The sequence below is a fragment of the Geotrypetes seraphini genome, chromosome 5, assembly GCF_902459505.1.
Source record: "Geotrypetes seraphini chromosome 5, aGeoSer1.1, whole genome shotgun sequence".
NCBI lineage: Eukaryota > Metazoa > Chordata > Amphibia > Gymnophiona > Dermophiidae > Geotrypetes > Geotrypetes seraphini.
Window position 1 is genome coordinate 42,969,441 of NC_047088.1, and position 17,377 is coordinate 42,986,817.

Genomic DNA, 17,377 nt, shown 5'->3' on the forward strand with positions numbered 1-17,377 from the left:
AGTGGATGGAAGGGGCAGATGCTGGATTGAAGAGACAGAGAGGGCAGACGCTGGAAGGAAGAGAGTGAAAAGAAGATTGAAAGCAGAAACCAGAGACGACAAAAGGTAGAAAAAAATAATTTTATTTCTATTTTGTGATTAGAATATATCAGATTTTAAATATATATCCTGCTAGAGCTGGTGTTAGACATAACTGGGGACTGCAAAACCCAGGCAGTGCTTCTTTAGCTTCCAGCTGGCTTAGGGCGCTCTCTGACCAGGGGGCAGTTGCCCTAGTTGAACTCCCCTAAAACTATTCCTGTCATGTGTGACTGCAGTATTCTGTTAGCATGATATTTCTGTGTAGCATTCTGTAATAATTTGGCTTGTTCAGTTTTCTTGATAGTAGAGGGGATATATGTGAAGAGGAGGGGAGACAGGGGTTTTGTTGATCCTGCTCTTAATTATTTGTATTTATAAAATGACAATTGTACAGAATATTGTTTCTTTTTATACTTTAATAAAATACATTCAATATAAAATCATAACTGAGGCTTGTGTGGATGGGATCAGATGATTTGTGGGGACCGAGCTCGCGGAGATGGGGTGGAAATGGGGTTTTTAAATTTTAGTCCTAGTAGTTTGCCGGTCCACAAAATAATTCTTTTTTTTCTGCCGGTCCACGGGTGTAAAAAGGTTGAAGAACACTGTACTAGACTACTGCAACATACTCTATCTCCCTTGCCTCACAACCATAATAAAACAACTACAAACAGTACAAAATACAGCTCTACTCACTGAGGAAATACGACCACATCACAGGAGCATACCTCGACTCACACTGGCTCCCAATACAAGCAAGAATACTCTTCAAATTCTACTGCCTACTATAGGAAGCCATAAATGGAGACAGCCCAGCCTACTGGAACAACCGACTAATTCAAACTACCACAACCAGACATAGGAGAACCCACGCACCCTCCAATCAAAAACATCAAACAAAAAAAAATGTACGATGACCTCCTAGCCACCCAAGCAGCAAAACTCGACCACCAACTCTCCAATTTACTGATCTCGACCAGACTACAAAACCTTCAAAAAAGAAATAAAAACCCTACTTTTCAAAAACTACATAAAGACAAACTAACACAGCAAGATCCATCTCAAGCCCCATTTGCAATCCATTTCACCCTTTAGCACCTCTGAAAATGTCCAGACAACTCCTAATGTACTCCTAAATGTCCTGTCAACTCATATGTAATCCGCCTTGAACCGCAAGGTAGTGGCGGAATAGAAATCACTAATGTAATGTAACATATTGATGAACCTATACTGTTGTGGGATACTGTAAAAGCAGTGGTGACCTTATTGCTTATATATCAGATAGGAATAAGTGGATAGCACAGAGGATAATAAATCTAGAAATCAAATATAAATCTTTAAAGAAAAAATTCCTCTAATTACATACTCCACAGATACAGAAAGAATTGACAGCTACTCAGACAACACTAAATTCCTTCTCATGAAAGAACATAAAACATTTTTCCTTTATAGGAAATATAAGTTTTATAGATATGGCACAAACCAGGGAAACTGTTGGAGGAAATAGGAAGGCTTAATAGATGACCAAGGGGAACAACTCACCAAGCCAGCTGCAATAGCAAATAGATTTTACCTGCATTTTATATGGCTCCTGATCGAATAGCGGGACCAGATGTAATAGAAGATTCAGGAATGTCTAAATTTAAATCCCCACATTGACATGCCTTAAATGAACCTATTAGAGGGAAAGAAATACAAGAAGTTATAAGGTTTTGACAAATTTTACATCTCCAGGCCCTGATGGGTATTCTCCAGAATTCTTTAAGATCTTGCTACCTACAATATGTGGCCCACTGGAAGCATATTATAACCAAGCCCATATACAAGGAGAATTTGGATTGCATGTAAATGAGACCTTGATAATATTAAGAACACAAGAATAGCCTTACTGGGTCAGACTAGTGGTCCATCTAGCCCATTATCCTATCTTCATGGAGGCCAATCCAAGTCACACGTACCTGGCAAAAACCCAAATAGTAGCAGCATTCCATGCCACTGATCTAGGGTAAGCAGTGGCTTCCCCCATGTCTGTCTCAAAAGCAGACTATGGCTTTTCCTCTAGGAACTTGTTCAAACTTTTTTTAAAACCAGCTATATTAACTGCTCTTACCAAATCCTATGTTAATCAGGTTTTCTATTTCTCCTTTACCTATTCAGTTCGAGGTTGGATTACATTACAAGAGGTTGGATCAGTTACCCAAGAAGTTACAATGGACAGTTTGATACGGACATTCAATAGAGTTGCTATTTACAGCAGGGATCTCAAAGTCCCTCCTTGAGGGCCGCAGTCCAGTCAGGTTTTTCAGTATTTTCCCAATGAATATGCATTGAAAGCAGTGCATGCACATAGATCTCATGCATATTCATTGGGGAAATCCTGAAAACCTGACTGGATTGCGATCCTCAAGGAGGGACTTTGAGACCCCTGATTTACAGCATCTATGACTGCAGAATCCAAAGAAAATTTCCCAGACAGCCATTTTTCAGGTGTGGAAATAGAAAGAAGTTGCACAGGGCCCAAACTGAAGAGTATGGTGGATGGGGAATTAATTTAAACCACAATTCATGTAATTTTGCCATTACAATTGTTGATGTGTGAGCCAGTGCATTTTCCTGAAGGAAGAGAACTTTCTTCTTGGCCAAATGAGGATGTTTCGTCTTGATTTTGGTGCTTAAGACATTGTAATGAGCCAGCATTGTAATCACCATTAATGGGTTTTCCCTTTTCCAGATAGTCATTAAAAATTAACCTGTGGAAATTCCAAAAGATGGTCACCATCAGCTTCTCAGCCGACACAGCCGTTTTCGCTTTCTTTGGAGTTGGTCCATTGTTTGGATTATTGTTTTGTCTCAGGAGTATAGTGATGAACCCTAGTCTCATCCACAGTCACAAAACGTCACAAAAATCATTCTCATTGTGCTTAAAATGCTTAATACACATTTTTTTTAAAATGTCCAGTCAAACTAATTTTTGGTTGATGGTTAACAAACATGACATCCATCACACACTCAACTTCATCATACCTAAATATTTGTGTACGATGGTATGTACACATTCTGACAAAATGCCAGCAACCTCTATTATCTCAGTTAGGGTCAGTCAGATATCTTCCATCACAATTCGTTGAACTTCAACTATTTTGTCAGTTATTGCTGTTTTTATATCTACAGAGCTTTCTTCATCAACAATAATTGTCTGGCCATGTTTAAACTCAGCAGCCGAAGCTTTCACCATTTAAAATGAAGGAGACGCATCATCATACACTGCGTATAACTCAGATTTAATTTCGGTAGGCGAGTTTCCCTTCAAATTAAGGAATTTTATCACTGTGCAATACTCAATTTTGTCCTTTTAAAAAAAAATAAATAAATAAAGTGGAGCAGTTGTTCACTTTAAAACGCTGACATAACAAAACTAGGTTTTAGGCCAGCGGTCTCAAACATGCAGTCCCCCAATGACTATTTTGTGGCCCGCAATCTGTCCTCTCCATTTCACAAGTTTTCCCGATTGTGGAGAGGACAATCGCGTACAGACCGCGACTGCAGTAATTTACTTGCATCGGAGGGAATGTCGGCAAACGGCCTCGTGGTGGCGCTGTGCTTCTCCCAGTCTCAGTCTCCCTCCGCCCGCTTTGGCTTGCATCTCTAGGCGGCATTAGCGGCTGCCAGGTTGCGCTGTGCATCTCACGATCTCAGCCTCCCTCCGCCCCTTCTCAGCGCGGATCCGGAGCGCACGGCTCACTCTGCCCTGCAGCTCGCCCACAAGCACCAGAACCAAGCAACGAGGCATCACAGGCTGTGGTGGCGGTTGCAGTATAGGGCTGTAGGCCTTTGGCAAATATGTGAAAAATGTGTTTATTTGGAAATTGCAATTATCTGTCCCACAGAATTTTTTTTTTTTTTTTTAACCCCCTATGATTTCTCCTGTGGTGGTGTTTCTTCACATTGGGCTATGTCAGTGATCGGCAAACTGCGGCTCTTTAGCCACTTGAGTGTGGCTTGCGGCTCGCCTAAAGCAGGGGTCCCCTCACTGCTCTCCCACAAGTCACTGCCATTGGGGAACAGGCTGCCACCACAGCCTGTGAATAGGCTACCACCGCCACCATTGGGGAATAGGTTAACACCGCCGCAATCGGGGAACAGGCTGGTGCCGAGTTCTTAGCTCTCCCTGCTTATCTTCCCCAGCGTGGAGCCGACCAATTCTCACCACTCGACGTCAATTCTAACGGAGAGGAAGTTCTGGGCCAGCCAATCGCTGCCTGGCTGGCCTGGAACTTCCTCTCTGACGTTAGAATTGACATAGGGTGGCGAGAATTGGTCAGCCCCGTGCTGGGGAAGATAAGTAGGGAGAACTAAGAACTCGGCGCCGGCCTGTTCTCTGATGGTGGTGGCTTGGGGGAGGGCAGGGAGAAATAAAGAAGGAAAGGGGGGGGCAGGGAGACAGAAAGAAAGAAGGGAGATGGGACACAGACAGAAAGGGGCATGGAAAGAGAAAGAAAGAAAGAAAGGGCATGGAGAAAGAAAGAAAGGGGGCACAGAGAGAGAGAAAGACAGACATATAGAAAGAAAGGGGACATGGGGAGAGAGAGAGAGAAAGGAAGAAGGGGGCAGGGTGAAAGAAATAAAAAGTTGGGGGAGGGAAGGAGACAGAAGCCAGACTAGGGGAAAGGAAGGAAGGAGGGAGGGAGAGAAAGGAAAGAAAGAGATGTCAGACCATGGAAATAGGGACGGAAGAAGAGAGAGATAGAAGGGAAGGTAAGACATGAAAACGTAGATTTAAAAAAAAAGCAGAAAAATTGAATATTAAGTTAATGCCAAAGATGGATGCAAGGCAGAAAGTGAAGATGGAGAGAAAAACAGTCAAAGGACAAGAAGGCCCTGGAAACATAGTTAAAAGCACAGAAAAATAAAGTCACCATCCAACAAAGGTAGGGAAAATGATTTTATTTTCAATATAGTGATTGAAATGTGTCAGTTTTGAGAAAGGAAAGATATTAAACTTTAAATGTGAGGGCTGCAGAAAAAGTAGGGTACTTGGAGGGCTGCAGAAAAAAATAGTTAATGACAACTTTGCATGAGGTAAAACTCTTTATAGTTAACTGTTAAAGGAAAGATTTATAAACTATAAAGAGTTTTACCTCATGCAAAGTTGTCATTTCTTTAATAAGACATTAACTATTTTTTCTGCGGTCCTCCAAGTACCTACAAATCCAAAATGTGGCCCCACTAAGGGTTTGAGTTTGAGACCACTGTTTTAGCCTGACTTGAAAATCTAGCCATAGAAGTTTGTTAAACGCCATCTGCAGGACAGCTATAGAATTGTGACACTATTCTTGCTCTTGGTCAGGCTAGAAACTTTTCAATTGACCCTCTATCTACATACATATCTTTTTGCTCAATCTCTCAAAGACAAATGGGGACTCCCCTAAGTCTGTATGGCTAATGGCTTTCCATCTGCCTGAATTCAACATTATATACTTGAGCTATCTGTGTTGGTGATCATTAAACTAACCTTCTCTCTTTTTCAAGGACAGTCAGACATGAGAATTATGCTGCCAGGACATCCACCCTGGAACTAACCGCGTATTTAAAACTACAAAAAAAACCCGAGTTGAATTTATAAAGACGTTTGTTAAATAACTGAAGTTTATTAACAAATCTTCAGAAAAATTCACCTTTCACATCATCCTCGTAAGCTCAGCTTCGACCTAAACACCCCAGCCCCTGCCACGCCCCCTTCTTCGTGCCCGGTCGGGACCGCACTGCGCATGCCCAGCGGCTGCGGCACACTCTCCGGCCGAGAGGGGCTTGGAAGTTTTTGTTTTGGAAATCGGCTTCAGCTCGTGCCAGGGCAGCCGGAGAGCGGAACAGGCGTCGCGTGGCCCGGCCGACCTCCCTAGCTGTTGCCTGTATGGGGGGCCGGCGGCTCGACGACTCGCTATGCCCCGGCACGAAGCTTCAGTGACTGCAATTCTCGGGCCTAAAGCGGGAGAAGGGGGGACGAGCGGCCCCGCTATGAGCGAGTAGGGGCGGCGGCGGCGGCGGGTTCTCGTTTCTGCGCGCTGCTGGATGGAAGCGGTGCCCGGGAGCGAGTGAGAGCGGCCAGGAGAGAAATCCCATCCGAGCATGGCTCAGGAGAAAATGGAGCTAGACCTGGAGCTCCCCGTGTCGGTGCCGCCGAGCGATGGAAGTTTGAGGAGATCCAATAGCGCCCCTTTGATAAACGGGCTGAGGTGACGGGGCGCACTCTGCTGTTTCTTTGTACCGTTGCTCGCTGCTGTCCTGTGGCAGGGCCTGTCGCCGGATTCCCGAGGCTCAGCTCCCTGCCCCAGCCAGGCCTATAGCGAGCCTCTAGTCCCCTCTTTTGCTGGTGAACTTGCGAGCAGGGCAGCCTCCTCCTCCCCCCCCCCTTTTTTTTTACTTCTTATTTAGGGATAGCGGGTTGCAATAGGTGATACAATGCTGCACCTTTGGCTGGCAGAGAAAAGATGTTCTGCAGATAAAAACTAGAGTTGGTTACAGATAACTAACTGGCTCGCTTCGAGATGGATGGGTGTGATTTGATGAATGCAAGTTTTCTCGTCGTTCAATGTCTGTGAATCAACGGCTTGTTTTAGCTCCATTAATCTGAGGAAAGGCGACAATCCCTAGTGTCTAAAATACAAAAACTTGATAAGATGGCTACAGCCAACATTGTGCAATTGTATTTGTAGCATGTGAGAATTAGGTGTAGTCCTGATATTCTTTGTTTCTAAATTCCGGGGAAGAGAAACGTTGTTGCTAAATATTTTAGATTCCCAACTTTTGACGATGATGTTGTGGTAGAAAATTCAAACAGAGAAACATGCCGGATCAAAAAGGCATCATATAAAATTTACAGTGTAAAATAATGACACTGTAGGAAACTTAACTAAGCTGAACTTTCTACATTTAGACGGCCAGCTGTGTTTAAGGAATTTCCCCCATTATGGTTTTGTCCAAAACATATTTAGTACCTGTTGTCTCAGTAGTGATTCAGAGGAGCCAAAAGTGGAGATTACAGAAATTGCTTACATTGTAGTGCTGAGTAAAATAAATGGTTAGTACTAGATCAAGTATGTGCAAGAGTAGAGTTCTGATTAAGCTCTCTGACCTGCACTCCCTTCATTCTTCTGAACAGGTTAATGGTTCCAGATTTGATACATGTATTTTATGATTGAAATGTGTGGCTATGGACTAGGCCAGGGGTCTGCAACCTTTAAGACATAAAGAGCCACTTGGACCCGTTTTCGAAAAGAAAAAAAAACTTGGAGCCGCAAAACCATTATAAAACAAATCTAACACTGCATATATTGTTTCTTATCTTAATGCTATATACAGGATCATGCAGTTAGCTGTCAATCTGAAGAAAAAAAGGACTTTTTCACTTAACAATGTAAAATATATTTTTGCACATTAATAGCTAATTAAAATATTTAATTTAGCTGGTTAATGGGATTTTTGCTCCTGAACCTCAGTGCACAGTGTCTGCACATCAGGGCTGTAAGACGTCACCTTCATTTTCACACAGGCTTGCAAGCTGTCATCTGTGAGGCGTGATCGATGTTTGTTTTTAATATAGTTCATGTTGGAGAAGACCTGCTCACATACATTTGTGGAGCCGAAGATCGACAGCACTCCAAATGCATACTTTTTCATGTTTATATAAGTGTTGGGGATGGCATTCCATGTTTCGAATACAAGTTTGTCCAGTTTGGGAAGGTTTTCAATATCAGTCCATTTATGATTCTGAGCCATAATGGCCTTCTGATGGGCAACATCCTCAAGAGTAGCGGTCAAGCATTACCTGCAACCTTTGTGAAAATTGTTCGGCGTTTCTGCCGCAATACCACTGTACTGCTAAAAATCACAGATCACCACCATTACTGGGCCAATAAGCACCTCCTCTTCATGTCCCCTCTGTATCTCTATCCTTATTCAGTAGGTCCTGCTTACCCTTTCTCTTCTTTGTGTCACTATCTCCATTTTCAGCTTTCCCCCCCTTTTCCTTTGTTACTGCACCCTGTAGCTAGAATCTTTCCACCTTCCCTCCACTCCGGCCCAGCCCAGTATGAAATATTTCCTTTTGTTTCCCTCCCCTCTCTCTTTCTCTCTCTCTTCTCCTCCCTCACCCACGAGTCCTGCATCTGGCCCTCTCCCTTCTACCTGCACCTGGCAACACCCCCCTGCTCCGCGGCTCTCTTCAGCAACTCGTCAGCAGCGGTGATCAAGACAAGCTGCCGACATCGAGGCCTTCCCTCTACGAGTCTCGCCCCCCCCCCCCCGAAATGACAAAAACAGCCTAATGCCCGGCGTTGGCGTCTTTGACGTCGGGGAGAGGAAGGCTGATAGGCCCGGTAGATCGGGATGGCAACACGAGTCTATCACGGAGCCCGGGATGGGCTCTGTGATCGACTCACGTTGCCTTCCTGAACTACCGGTTGATCGCAATAGACGTGTTGGGCACCCCTGACTTAGAGCCATAGCGCACGAGAGAGACTCCCACGGGGATGAAAACAGCCTACCTAAATTCTGGCGATGCAGGCATGCAGCTTACAAGTCCGGCGTCGTGGCGGGAAATAGCCATGCTGAGCAGTGAGCTCAGCACGTACACAGATGAAAGCCTTGCTTGCTGATTGGTCCTAACTTCACCTACTCTTAATAACTCTAGAAATGACAAATGATCTACTCTTTACAACTCTAGAAATGACATTTGTTCTTCCATTGTAACCCCCATTTATAAATCTTTTGTAATCCGCCTTGAACCGCAAGGTAATGGCGGAATAGAAATCTCTAATGTAATGTAATGTAATAATGGAGGTGCCATGCATGCAAATCTGCTCCATGCATATTCATTAGGGCTATCCTGAAAACCTGACTGGCCTGGTGGTCCTCCAAGGCAGGGTTGGGAACCACTGATCTAGAACATGCTTTTGCTTGTGTTAAAATTAGTGCCATTGAGGCTCCCCCTTATTTATCCAGACTTCTGACCCAGTATCGCCCTTCAAAAGACCTTAGATCGTCACACCAAAATCGATTCGTTAGTCCCTCCTTTTGTGAAATCATTCTTGACTCCACTCATAACTGTATTTTCAGTACAAGGCCCTGAATTAATGAACATGCTGCCACTTCATCTTAGGCTCCAGACAATTTTGACCAAATTCAAATCAGATCTTAAAACATTTCTTTTCTCTGCCTACACTTGACCTGTTTTCATTATCCCCTTTCAGATCCATCCGAGAATCATGGAAGTAGGACTTCCTCTTTTGTGCTGTCCATCCCTTCTTTCCTATCAATTTATTAGTTCTGTCCTTCCCCCCCCTGCTGTCTGCACGCACCCTCCCTATGAAATTAGATTGTAAGCTGCTTAGACATTTTTTGATAAGCAGGATATTGAGTCCCTAATAAACTTGGTTAGTATTCCTTCTCTTAAAATAAATTTTTTAAAAATCACTGACATAGCTATTCCATATTTAATAGTGCTTAAAGGAGTTATAAGCTGAGATTAATATGTTCAAGATATGTCAGACCTGTCAAGCATCTGTTAGGTAACTTTATATTTTTATGTGAGTGTTTTAGGGAGTTAGGAGTTTTCAGTTGACTCTGAGTGATGGTTTTAGAGTATGAAAATAAGTCCAAGTTAGTTTGGGTAGGCACTTTACTGCCTTATCTAATTTACTCTCTGTAGAGAAATTAAGGGGGGAGGAGTTATCAATTTGTGGTAAAATAAATGGGTTATTTTACTATAGGGTCTCATTGCATAAAATGGGACAATGCGCTAAAATAACCTGATTCAATAATTGCCCACATTGATAACTTCCTTAATGTTCCTGGCAATTAATATTCTAAGTTTCAACTATGTAGAAGTTGGTAATGTAGAAACTGAATTGATGGGATTTTAGAACATTTATGAGTGAAATAGTAATTGTAGTTTTTCGTGTTTTTTTTTTTTTTGTAGTGATACATCACAGGTCTTCCAGCCCTATGGGTTGCGAACCCGCAGAAACAGCACAACAGTTATGAACCGTCACAGCCTGGTAAATAACATAACATCTATAAGTAACACAAAACAAACGGGAGAGAGGTTTGAGCAGGATGCCCTTATTGAAAATACCGTATTTTCACGCATATAACGCGCACGCTATACACGATTTTACAAACCGAGCACAACCATGCGCGTTATATGCGTGAGCGCGTTTTAAAATTTGTTTTTTATATTGCTGGTTCCCCCCTCCCCCGACGTCCGATTCATCCCCCAGCCCCCCCCCCCCCCGCACCGTTTGTGGTGGAGAAGCAGCCTACCATGGGTTCGCGATGCCAGTGAGCTCTGCGCTGCTTCCTCTGCCGTGGTCCCGCCCCTTCTCTGCGCTGCTTCCTCTGCCGTGGTCCCGCCCCTTCTCTGACGTCAGAGAAGGGGCGGGACCGTGGCAGAGGAAGCAGCGCAGAGAAGGGGCGGGACCATGGCAGAGGAAACAGCGCAGGGCTCACTGGCATCGCGAACCCATGGTAGGCTGCTTCTCCACCACAAACGGTGCGGGGGGGGCTGGGGGATGACTCGGACATCGGGGGGGTGCGAGCGGTCCTTCAGGGTGGGGAGGCCAGCGGTCCGTCGGGGTGGGGCATCAGGCTTTCAGGGTGGGGCGGGCCTTCAAGGGGGGGACAGGACTTCAAGGGCAGGGCGGCAAGAGGAGAGTCGGGGTGGCAAGCAGCATGCGCGGTATACGCGTGTGCGCGCTATATGTCAATTTATTTACATAAATGTTGTTTTCCCGTGCGCTATACCCGTGCGCATTTTACACGGGTGCGCGTTATATGCATGAAAATATGGTAGTTGTTTGCTGAAGTAAATAAAACCAGATGACACAGATATTGTATAAAATGTCAGTTACAGAAACTTGTATACCTAGGATAAAGCCTAGGGGTGGTTCATAAGACTTGGGTTTTTTTTTTTTCTTTTTTTCTCTAAAATTTCAACCTTATCAGAACATGTATTCATAAGTCTAAATATGTTCTATCTCGTATAGATAAGATGTGGTTAAAATTTAAAGTAGTTTGGGACAAATTTAGAGTTTGCTCATGGTCCCACAATATTCTCATAATGCGGCTGGCTAGGCTTTTCACAGCAATGTAGTAATTTGGTTAGAAACTGTTGCTTAATATTGGTTGGATGCTAAATAGCTTGGTTGGATACCGTATTTTTCGCTCCATAAAACATTTTATTTCCACCCAAAAGTGGGTGGAAATCTCAGTGCGTATTATGAAGTGAAGGTAAAAAAATTTGAATCCCCTGCATAGCTGCAACACCTCCCCCCACACGCATCAGGCCACCGCCTTGTTAAACACCACCCGCCGGCACCCCCCCCCCCCATACAATTGAAAAAAATACCCCCCTGCTTCGCACCACCTTTCAGGACCGTTCGCTGTGCCCCATACAATTACAAAACACCCCCTGCATCGCACTGCACTGCCCCCCCCCATACCGTTACAAAACAAATCCCCCACCACCACTGCTGCCATACCTTTTTCCAAGCCTCGTGGTCTAGTGTATATCGCTCCCTCGATAGCTCTGTATTATTTCCCGGAAGCAGGCGCACGAGTCAGGAGCGCAGCAGTCAGGGCCAAGCTTTACACCCCCCCGCTTGGGTCCACGTCGCTTTCTGAATGGCTGGTGGCAATTCTCGCAGGACTTGTGAAAACTGCTGGCAGCCATTCAGAAAATGCGCGGGGCCAGGCGGGAACGCGGAAAGCTCGTGCCTGACCTCTGCGCTCCTGACTCATGTGCCTGCTGCCCAAAACAATACGAAGCTGTCCAGGGAGGGAAGGAAAAATTAAAAAAGGTACGGGTTTAAAAAATAAAAAAGGTACCAATACAAAGGGGGGGAGGGAGGCATGATGATTAAAGGTATGGGGGATGATTAAAAAAGGTACTGGGGGTTCGTGGGGGGATGATGTAAGGTACTGGGGGGGATGGGGGATGATGTAAGGTACTGGGGGGATGGGGTCTGCCTTCCTGCCACTAGGCCTTCGTGCCCGCCCTGTGCCCTGACCTGGCCTACTACTAGACCACCAGAGGGGGAGGGACAGGGTACAGAGCCTGTCGGGGAGAATTTGGTTCAGAATGGGTTTTTTTCTTGTTTTCCTCCTCTAAATCTAGGGTGCGTCTTATGGTCAGGTGCGTCTTATGGAGCGAAACATACTGTAAATAGCTATTCTTTGAAGATGTTGTTATTGATACATTTTTATTGTTATTTGAATAATAACAGCTTAGTGCTAGTACTGCAGTAAAACAGTTAGTTTTAGTGATAAATACGCAAATGAAACTGAGTTGATGTCACATTTTAGGATAAAAACTAAGAAGTAAGAATGTCAGAGACTAGAAGCAGTGTTGAAGTACGCGTATAATTGCTAGGGAAGGGCACTGATGAACTGTCCAGTTCACATCTTCCAACAAATGGGGATGTTCTTTGATTGATGTTGTACTTACACACTAACTAAAAGGCTGCTTTGAAAGAGAGCTAATCTGGCCATATTCAAGGCCTTGGAAATTTGGCAGCGTGTAAGAATATCACATCAGTGAATAAACTCAGGGATGAATATGAGAAGCCCAAATAGAACTGGCACAGATGAAACAAGCGTGATCTGGTGAATTAAGAAGCCTTCAAAGAACATCTCATCCATCTTTTTGAAGTTGCTACCAATGATGCATTAGTCACAATGATTATTGAAGAAGACAGACAATTTGTTGTCATGGAGAGGCAAGATGTTTTATCATGCAGCATGGCCGACATTGACACTACTTGCAAAGAAGGAGGATAGAAAGAGAGTGTGAGAGGAAACATTTAGTAAGTTTGCCATTGGCTTGACATCATGTATAACAGAACTTATGTTTTATTTGATGTTCTTGACACAAATGGACAGGAAAAGGCTCAACAGTTTCTCTAAAAGACCTGAAAACTGGAGAGATGATACAAACTACCAGTATTTGAAGCAGTCAGCATCATCAGTGACAGTCAATGACTTCACCGAAAGAGCAATTGCCCTAATGGTGCAGTATAATTCAAGTCTCATAAAGAATGAGAAACAGAAGCAACTCCTCCTTCCTATCAACTTATTAGTTGATAGGAAGGAGCACAGAAAGTCCTATCCAACTTGCTCCAAAGCCACACTGATGAATACTGACTGAATGTAGAACTACAGTTCAATGTTTGCACATAACAAACCGTATTTTTCGCTCCATAAGATTTACTTTTTTCCCCCAAAAAACACTTGCAATCCAAGATTTTACTGTATATAAAATCCCAATAAGTTATTGACCCTGCCATGAAACTGGTTGGAATTTGAACTGAGTGTAGAATAATGATTCATTGAGTATTGCTTATTAATTTGCGTGTTTTCACAGCTGTCATCGTCCTCTCCAATTCGTATTCCAAGCAGCAGACTTTACCAACTCAAAAGGGTAAATGCATTTACTTTTTTACATTTGAACTATCCTGAAAATGAATTTTGAGCTAATGTTAAGAACTTTTAATCTTTGTTGGTTGTTGATATAAAATTTCAGAAAGCAGTGGTGAGAAGATAAATAGAATAAAAACTGATTAATTGCATCCCACAAGAACCTCCATGTTTCTAATTTTGTTTAGCCTTAGTGATCTGTAATAGATCAATTATCACTATATATTGCACTAAAAAAAAATTTGTGGGTAAATAAAAGGTAGAAAATTGAGCATGTTTTACATAATTAATGACAGCAGACATATTCCTTACATCCAAATGCGCTGCAAAGTGTATGCTTCCTCAACACGAATTGAGTTTCTGCAATCGCTTCTTCAGGAGGAAGAGCTGCAAAGAATGGAATATTGAATTATCAAAAAAAAAGTTTCTAAACTTCTCTGTTCCAAAATGTCTCCCACCAGTTCTTTCCAACTGTTTCACCTACTAGGCTACACAGAGCCTATCATTGTGCTTTGGAAACTAGTAGGTGAAATAGTTGGAAAGAACTGGTGGGAGACATGTTGGAACAGAGAAGTTTAGAAACTTTTTTTTTGATAATTCAATATTCCATTCTTTGCAGCTCTTCCTCCTGAATAAGCGATTGCAGAAACTCGATTCGTGTTGAGGAAGAGTACACTTTGCAGCACGTTTGGATTTTAGGAATATGGGGGTTGTTTTTTTAAGGCACGCTAACCGATTAGCACACCTTAATAAATATTAGCGTGGGCTAAATGCTAAGGCATCAGTTATATCCTTTGGATGTCTTAGCATTTAGCGTGCACTAAATTGGTTAGCGCACCTTAATAAAAGGACCTCATGGTGATTTAACAGAATTATTAAGGAACATAAAAAGAACAAAGAAAAAAATGCAATAATAGTGGTGGACTTTTTTATTGAACATATTACTATGACACAATTTTGGGAGCACTGTGAACACTTGGAATATTGAGAGCAACTGATTGTGAAGATTTGGAGCCATTGAAGATAAGTACAAGTTTACTTCCCTTTTTTAATGTAACACCGTTTAGATGGCAGGCAGGAAGGGTGCAATGATGTTTGAAGCCTAAATTATTGGCGTCTGTTGGTCACAATTATTGTTATCAGGTTTTCACTGAGCACCGTAATATAAGATCTATATTGATTGTTTTTGTAGATGATATTGAAAAAGTTTTATTAATCCTCCATGGTGAAGACTAGTGACATTATAGTGAGGATTAAGGTTATGATGGCTTTACTCCCATAAAATCTTGTGAGCGTTTGATACAACAATTAACATTGCCAGAGTTGTTGATCTGGGCCTGGGCCCTCCTATAAAAGCTTGTTTTCTAGGCTAGCTACAATTCATTTGAAAGAGGATATATTTTATTATTTCAGCATCCTTATTACCCACTCTTCCAAAATTTACTTGGAGCAGGATATGAAATTAAAAATATGCAAAATGCACATGAGAATATAATTAATTTGTTAAATTTTAAATGCTGTTCTAAAAAATACACTACCTGCATACATTTGAGTTCAGAACTGTGTATGTTAGTTACCAAGATGGGTGATTTGATCATTCATTCTATGTCCTCTTGTTCCAAAGTGTCCTTGCTTCTTTGAGTTGTGTATGAAGGGCAATGTTGAGAGTCATCTGGGGAGAGGCATTTATTTAATGTCTTGCAAATGTTTAACCCAAAGAAAAAGAGGGGTAAGGTTTTTCTGAGACTAATAGAATGTTTGCCCTATCTTTTCTTAAGATTTTCTCTACCCAAATTTCTAATCTCTGTTTATAGAATATTCGAGTCAACCTTTTTTTTTTTGAGGGATTTCACCTTGGTTTATATTCGGATCGGTTTATATTCAAGTATACAAGTTTTGGTTCTAACTTACAGAAAGAAGGATATTCAGTGTTATGGAAGTGAAACCGAATAAACTTGCCAATACGAAGGATAGTGGTGGACTGTCTCTGATCTCTTTATTTAAAGACAAGTCTCTAATCTTAGCTTGAAAGAGCCTAAGCTGAGGGAGGCAGGCTCTTAAACCATCCTCCTGAAGGGCTGCTAACAAGAGTCCTTGTCACAATATTCACTACAGATATCCTAAAAAAGTGGTTAGGTGTGCCTTCTGGACAAAGTTGGGAAACTAGATGATGATAGAAGAAGATCAAGTAACTTACTCAGTTTTCTCCAGTTATAAAAGTTTACATTGCCCATATCCTAGCTACCAGCTTGTGGAATACTGCTCTTTATCCAAATCAGTTTTTGACTTCCTCATTAGGTCTCTGCCATCCTGGTTAGCTGAGCATAGCACCATCCACATGGTTGTGCCTTGAGTAAAAGATCAATGTCCTCATAAGAGAAACTTTGTACAAATGCAGTGCTGTGCTTGATAGCCAAAACTTGACACTCTGTTTTGGTAAGAAATGCCTTTATTATGATGGGAGAGAAAAGAAAAGAAAGCCAGTGATAGGCTCTTTATTAACCTCTTTACTGCTTGTGCTCTGCAGGAAGAAGGTGTGGACTTGATGAACAGAGAAACTGCTCATGAGAGGTCAGGATGCAAAAGGCAGTCAGAGAAATGATGTATAGCAGCCATTGACTATTGGGCTTGGTTACTTATAATGAGAATGTTTTTTTTTATTTTAGGGAAGTGCAAACAGCAATGCAGATGAGCCAGTCATGGGAAGAAAGTTTAAGTCTGGTAATGTCTCCACTGTATACATGTGCACAACTCTGTTTTTTTTTTTTTTATGACAGCTATTTTCCTTTTTAAACAAATGGTTTGCAAATAAGAAATTTTTTTAAAAAAAGTACTAGGTTGGGCCCAACAGTAGCTCCACCTTGCATCCCAAGCAGATTCAGAAAAATTCAGGTCAGTGACCAGGCAAAGAATTGCCACTGCTTGTATGATGTTTGAAAAATGCTGTTACTACTTTTTTTAAATTCTGTTTGGTCTTTGAAATTTTCCTTTGTAACTTCTGGGAACAAACATTTCCACAAATGTCAAAAATCTCAAATTTACTACATTTGATTGATTCATTCAGTGTGCATTGGGGTGGGTGGTATCCTGAATGGCAGTAATGATGGTATTTTTTTCTTCTTTATTCCTCCACTGTTCCCCTCTCAGAGAGGGAGTGGGTTATGGTGGTAGGGGTCTTTCACACTTCTGAGTTGAGTATGCTCAGGGCAAGTTGGGTTAGTGAAAGGCAGCTCAGTGGTCCTAGTTTGTATGCACTTGGGGCATATTGGGTTAATGAAGGACCTGTACAACACTATTGATTTCATGCTCAGGCTTGTGATTACTGGCAGTGCCCTAAAGTGACCATCCTGGTTGTCCTACTCTAAATTCAAAAAATTGTATCTATAAAATGTTAATATCCGGTAAATTACATAAAATGTATTAATTCAATTTACCCACTGGCCTCAAAATCCTAAGGATATTACTCAGTAGAGCAGGGGTGTCAAAGTCCCTCCTTGAGGGCCGCAATCCAGTCGGGTTTTCAGGATTTCCCCAATGAATATGCATAAGATCTATTTGCATGCACTGCTTTCATTGTATGCTAATAGATCTCATGCATATTCATTGGGGAAATCGTGAAAACCCAACTGTATTGTGGCCCTCGAAGAGGGACTTTGACACCCCTGCAGTAGAGCAACTGTTCAAAAAAGAGTCTTTTCTCTCATCATTGGTCGCTATGCAGAGAAGGACGGGAAGTAAAAAAAACTCCGAAACAAAAAATGGGGAGGAAAACCCACATTTTTTTTTTTCCAAATTCAAAACTCACATTAAATTAAACATCAACAAA

The 17,377-nt window shown here is 42.3% G+C and overlaps 2 protein-coding genes across 5 annotated transcripts in view; one reads left to right on the plus strand and one right to left on the minus strand.

The window, feature by feature from the left end:
- Positions 1 to 1,756, minus strand: part of LOC117360431 (protein FAM122A-like) — an 86,238-nt gene extending 84,482 nt beyond the window's left edge. The window contains exon 1 of the mRNA XM_033944149.1: positions 1,655 to 1,756. The gene's annotated coding sequence lies outside the window, so the exon portion shown is untranslated. The remainder of the gene's footprint in view (positions 1 to 1,654) is intronic.
- Positions 1,757 to 5,827: 4,071 nt separating this feature from the next.
- The window catches only part of FAM122B (family with sequence similarity 122B), a 50,805-nt gene continuing 39,255 nt past the window's right edge, over positions 5,828 to 17,377 (plus strand). The window contains exons 1-5 of one of the 4 annotated variants that reach the window (XM_033944153.1): positions 5,828 to 6,314; positions 10,058 to 10,136; positions 13,499 to 13,555; positions 16,079 to 16,122; positions 16,218 to 16,272. In XM_033944153.1, coding sequence (XP_033800044.1) covers positions 6,208 to 6,314; positions 10,058 to 10,136; positions 13,499 to 13,555; positions 16,079 to 16,122; positions 16,218 to 16,272 — 342 coding nt within the window. In that variant the 5' untranslated portion in view covers positions 5,828 to 6,207. The remainder of the gene's footprint in view (positions 6,315 to 10,057; positions 10,137 to 13,498; positions 13,556 to 16,078; positions 16,123 to 16,217; positions 16,273 to 17,377) is intronic. The other 3 variants (XR_004539409.1, XM_033944152.1, XM_033944150.1) reach the window with 3 other exon arrangements.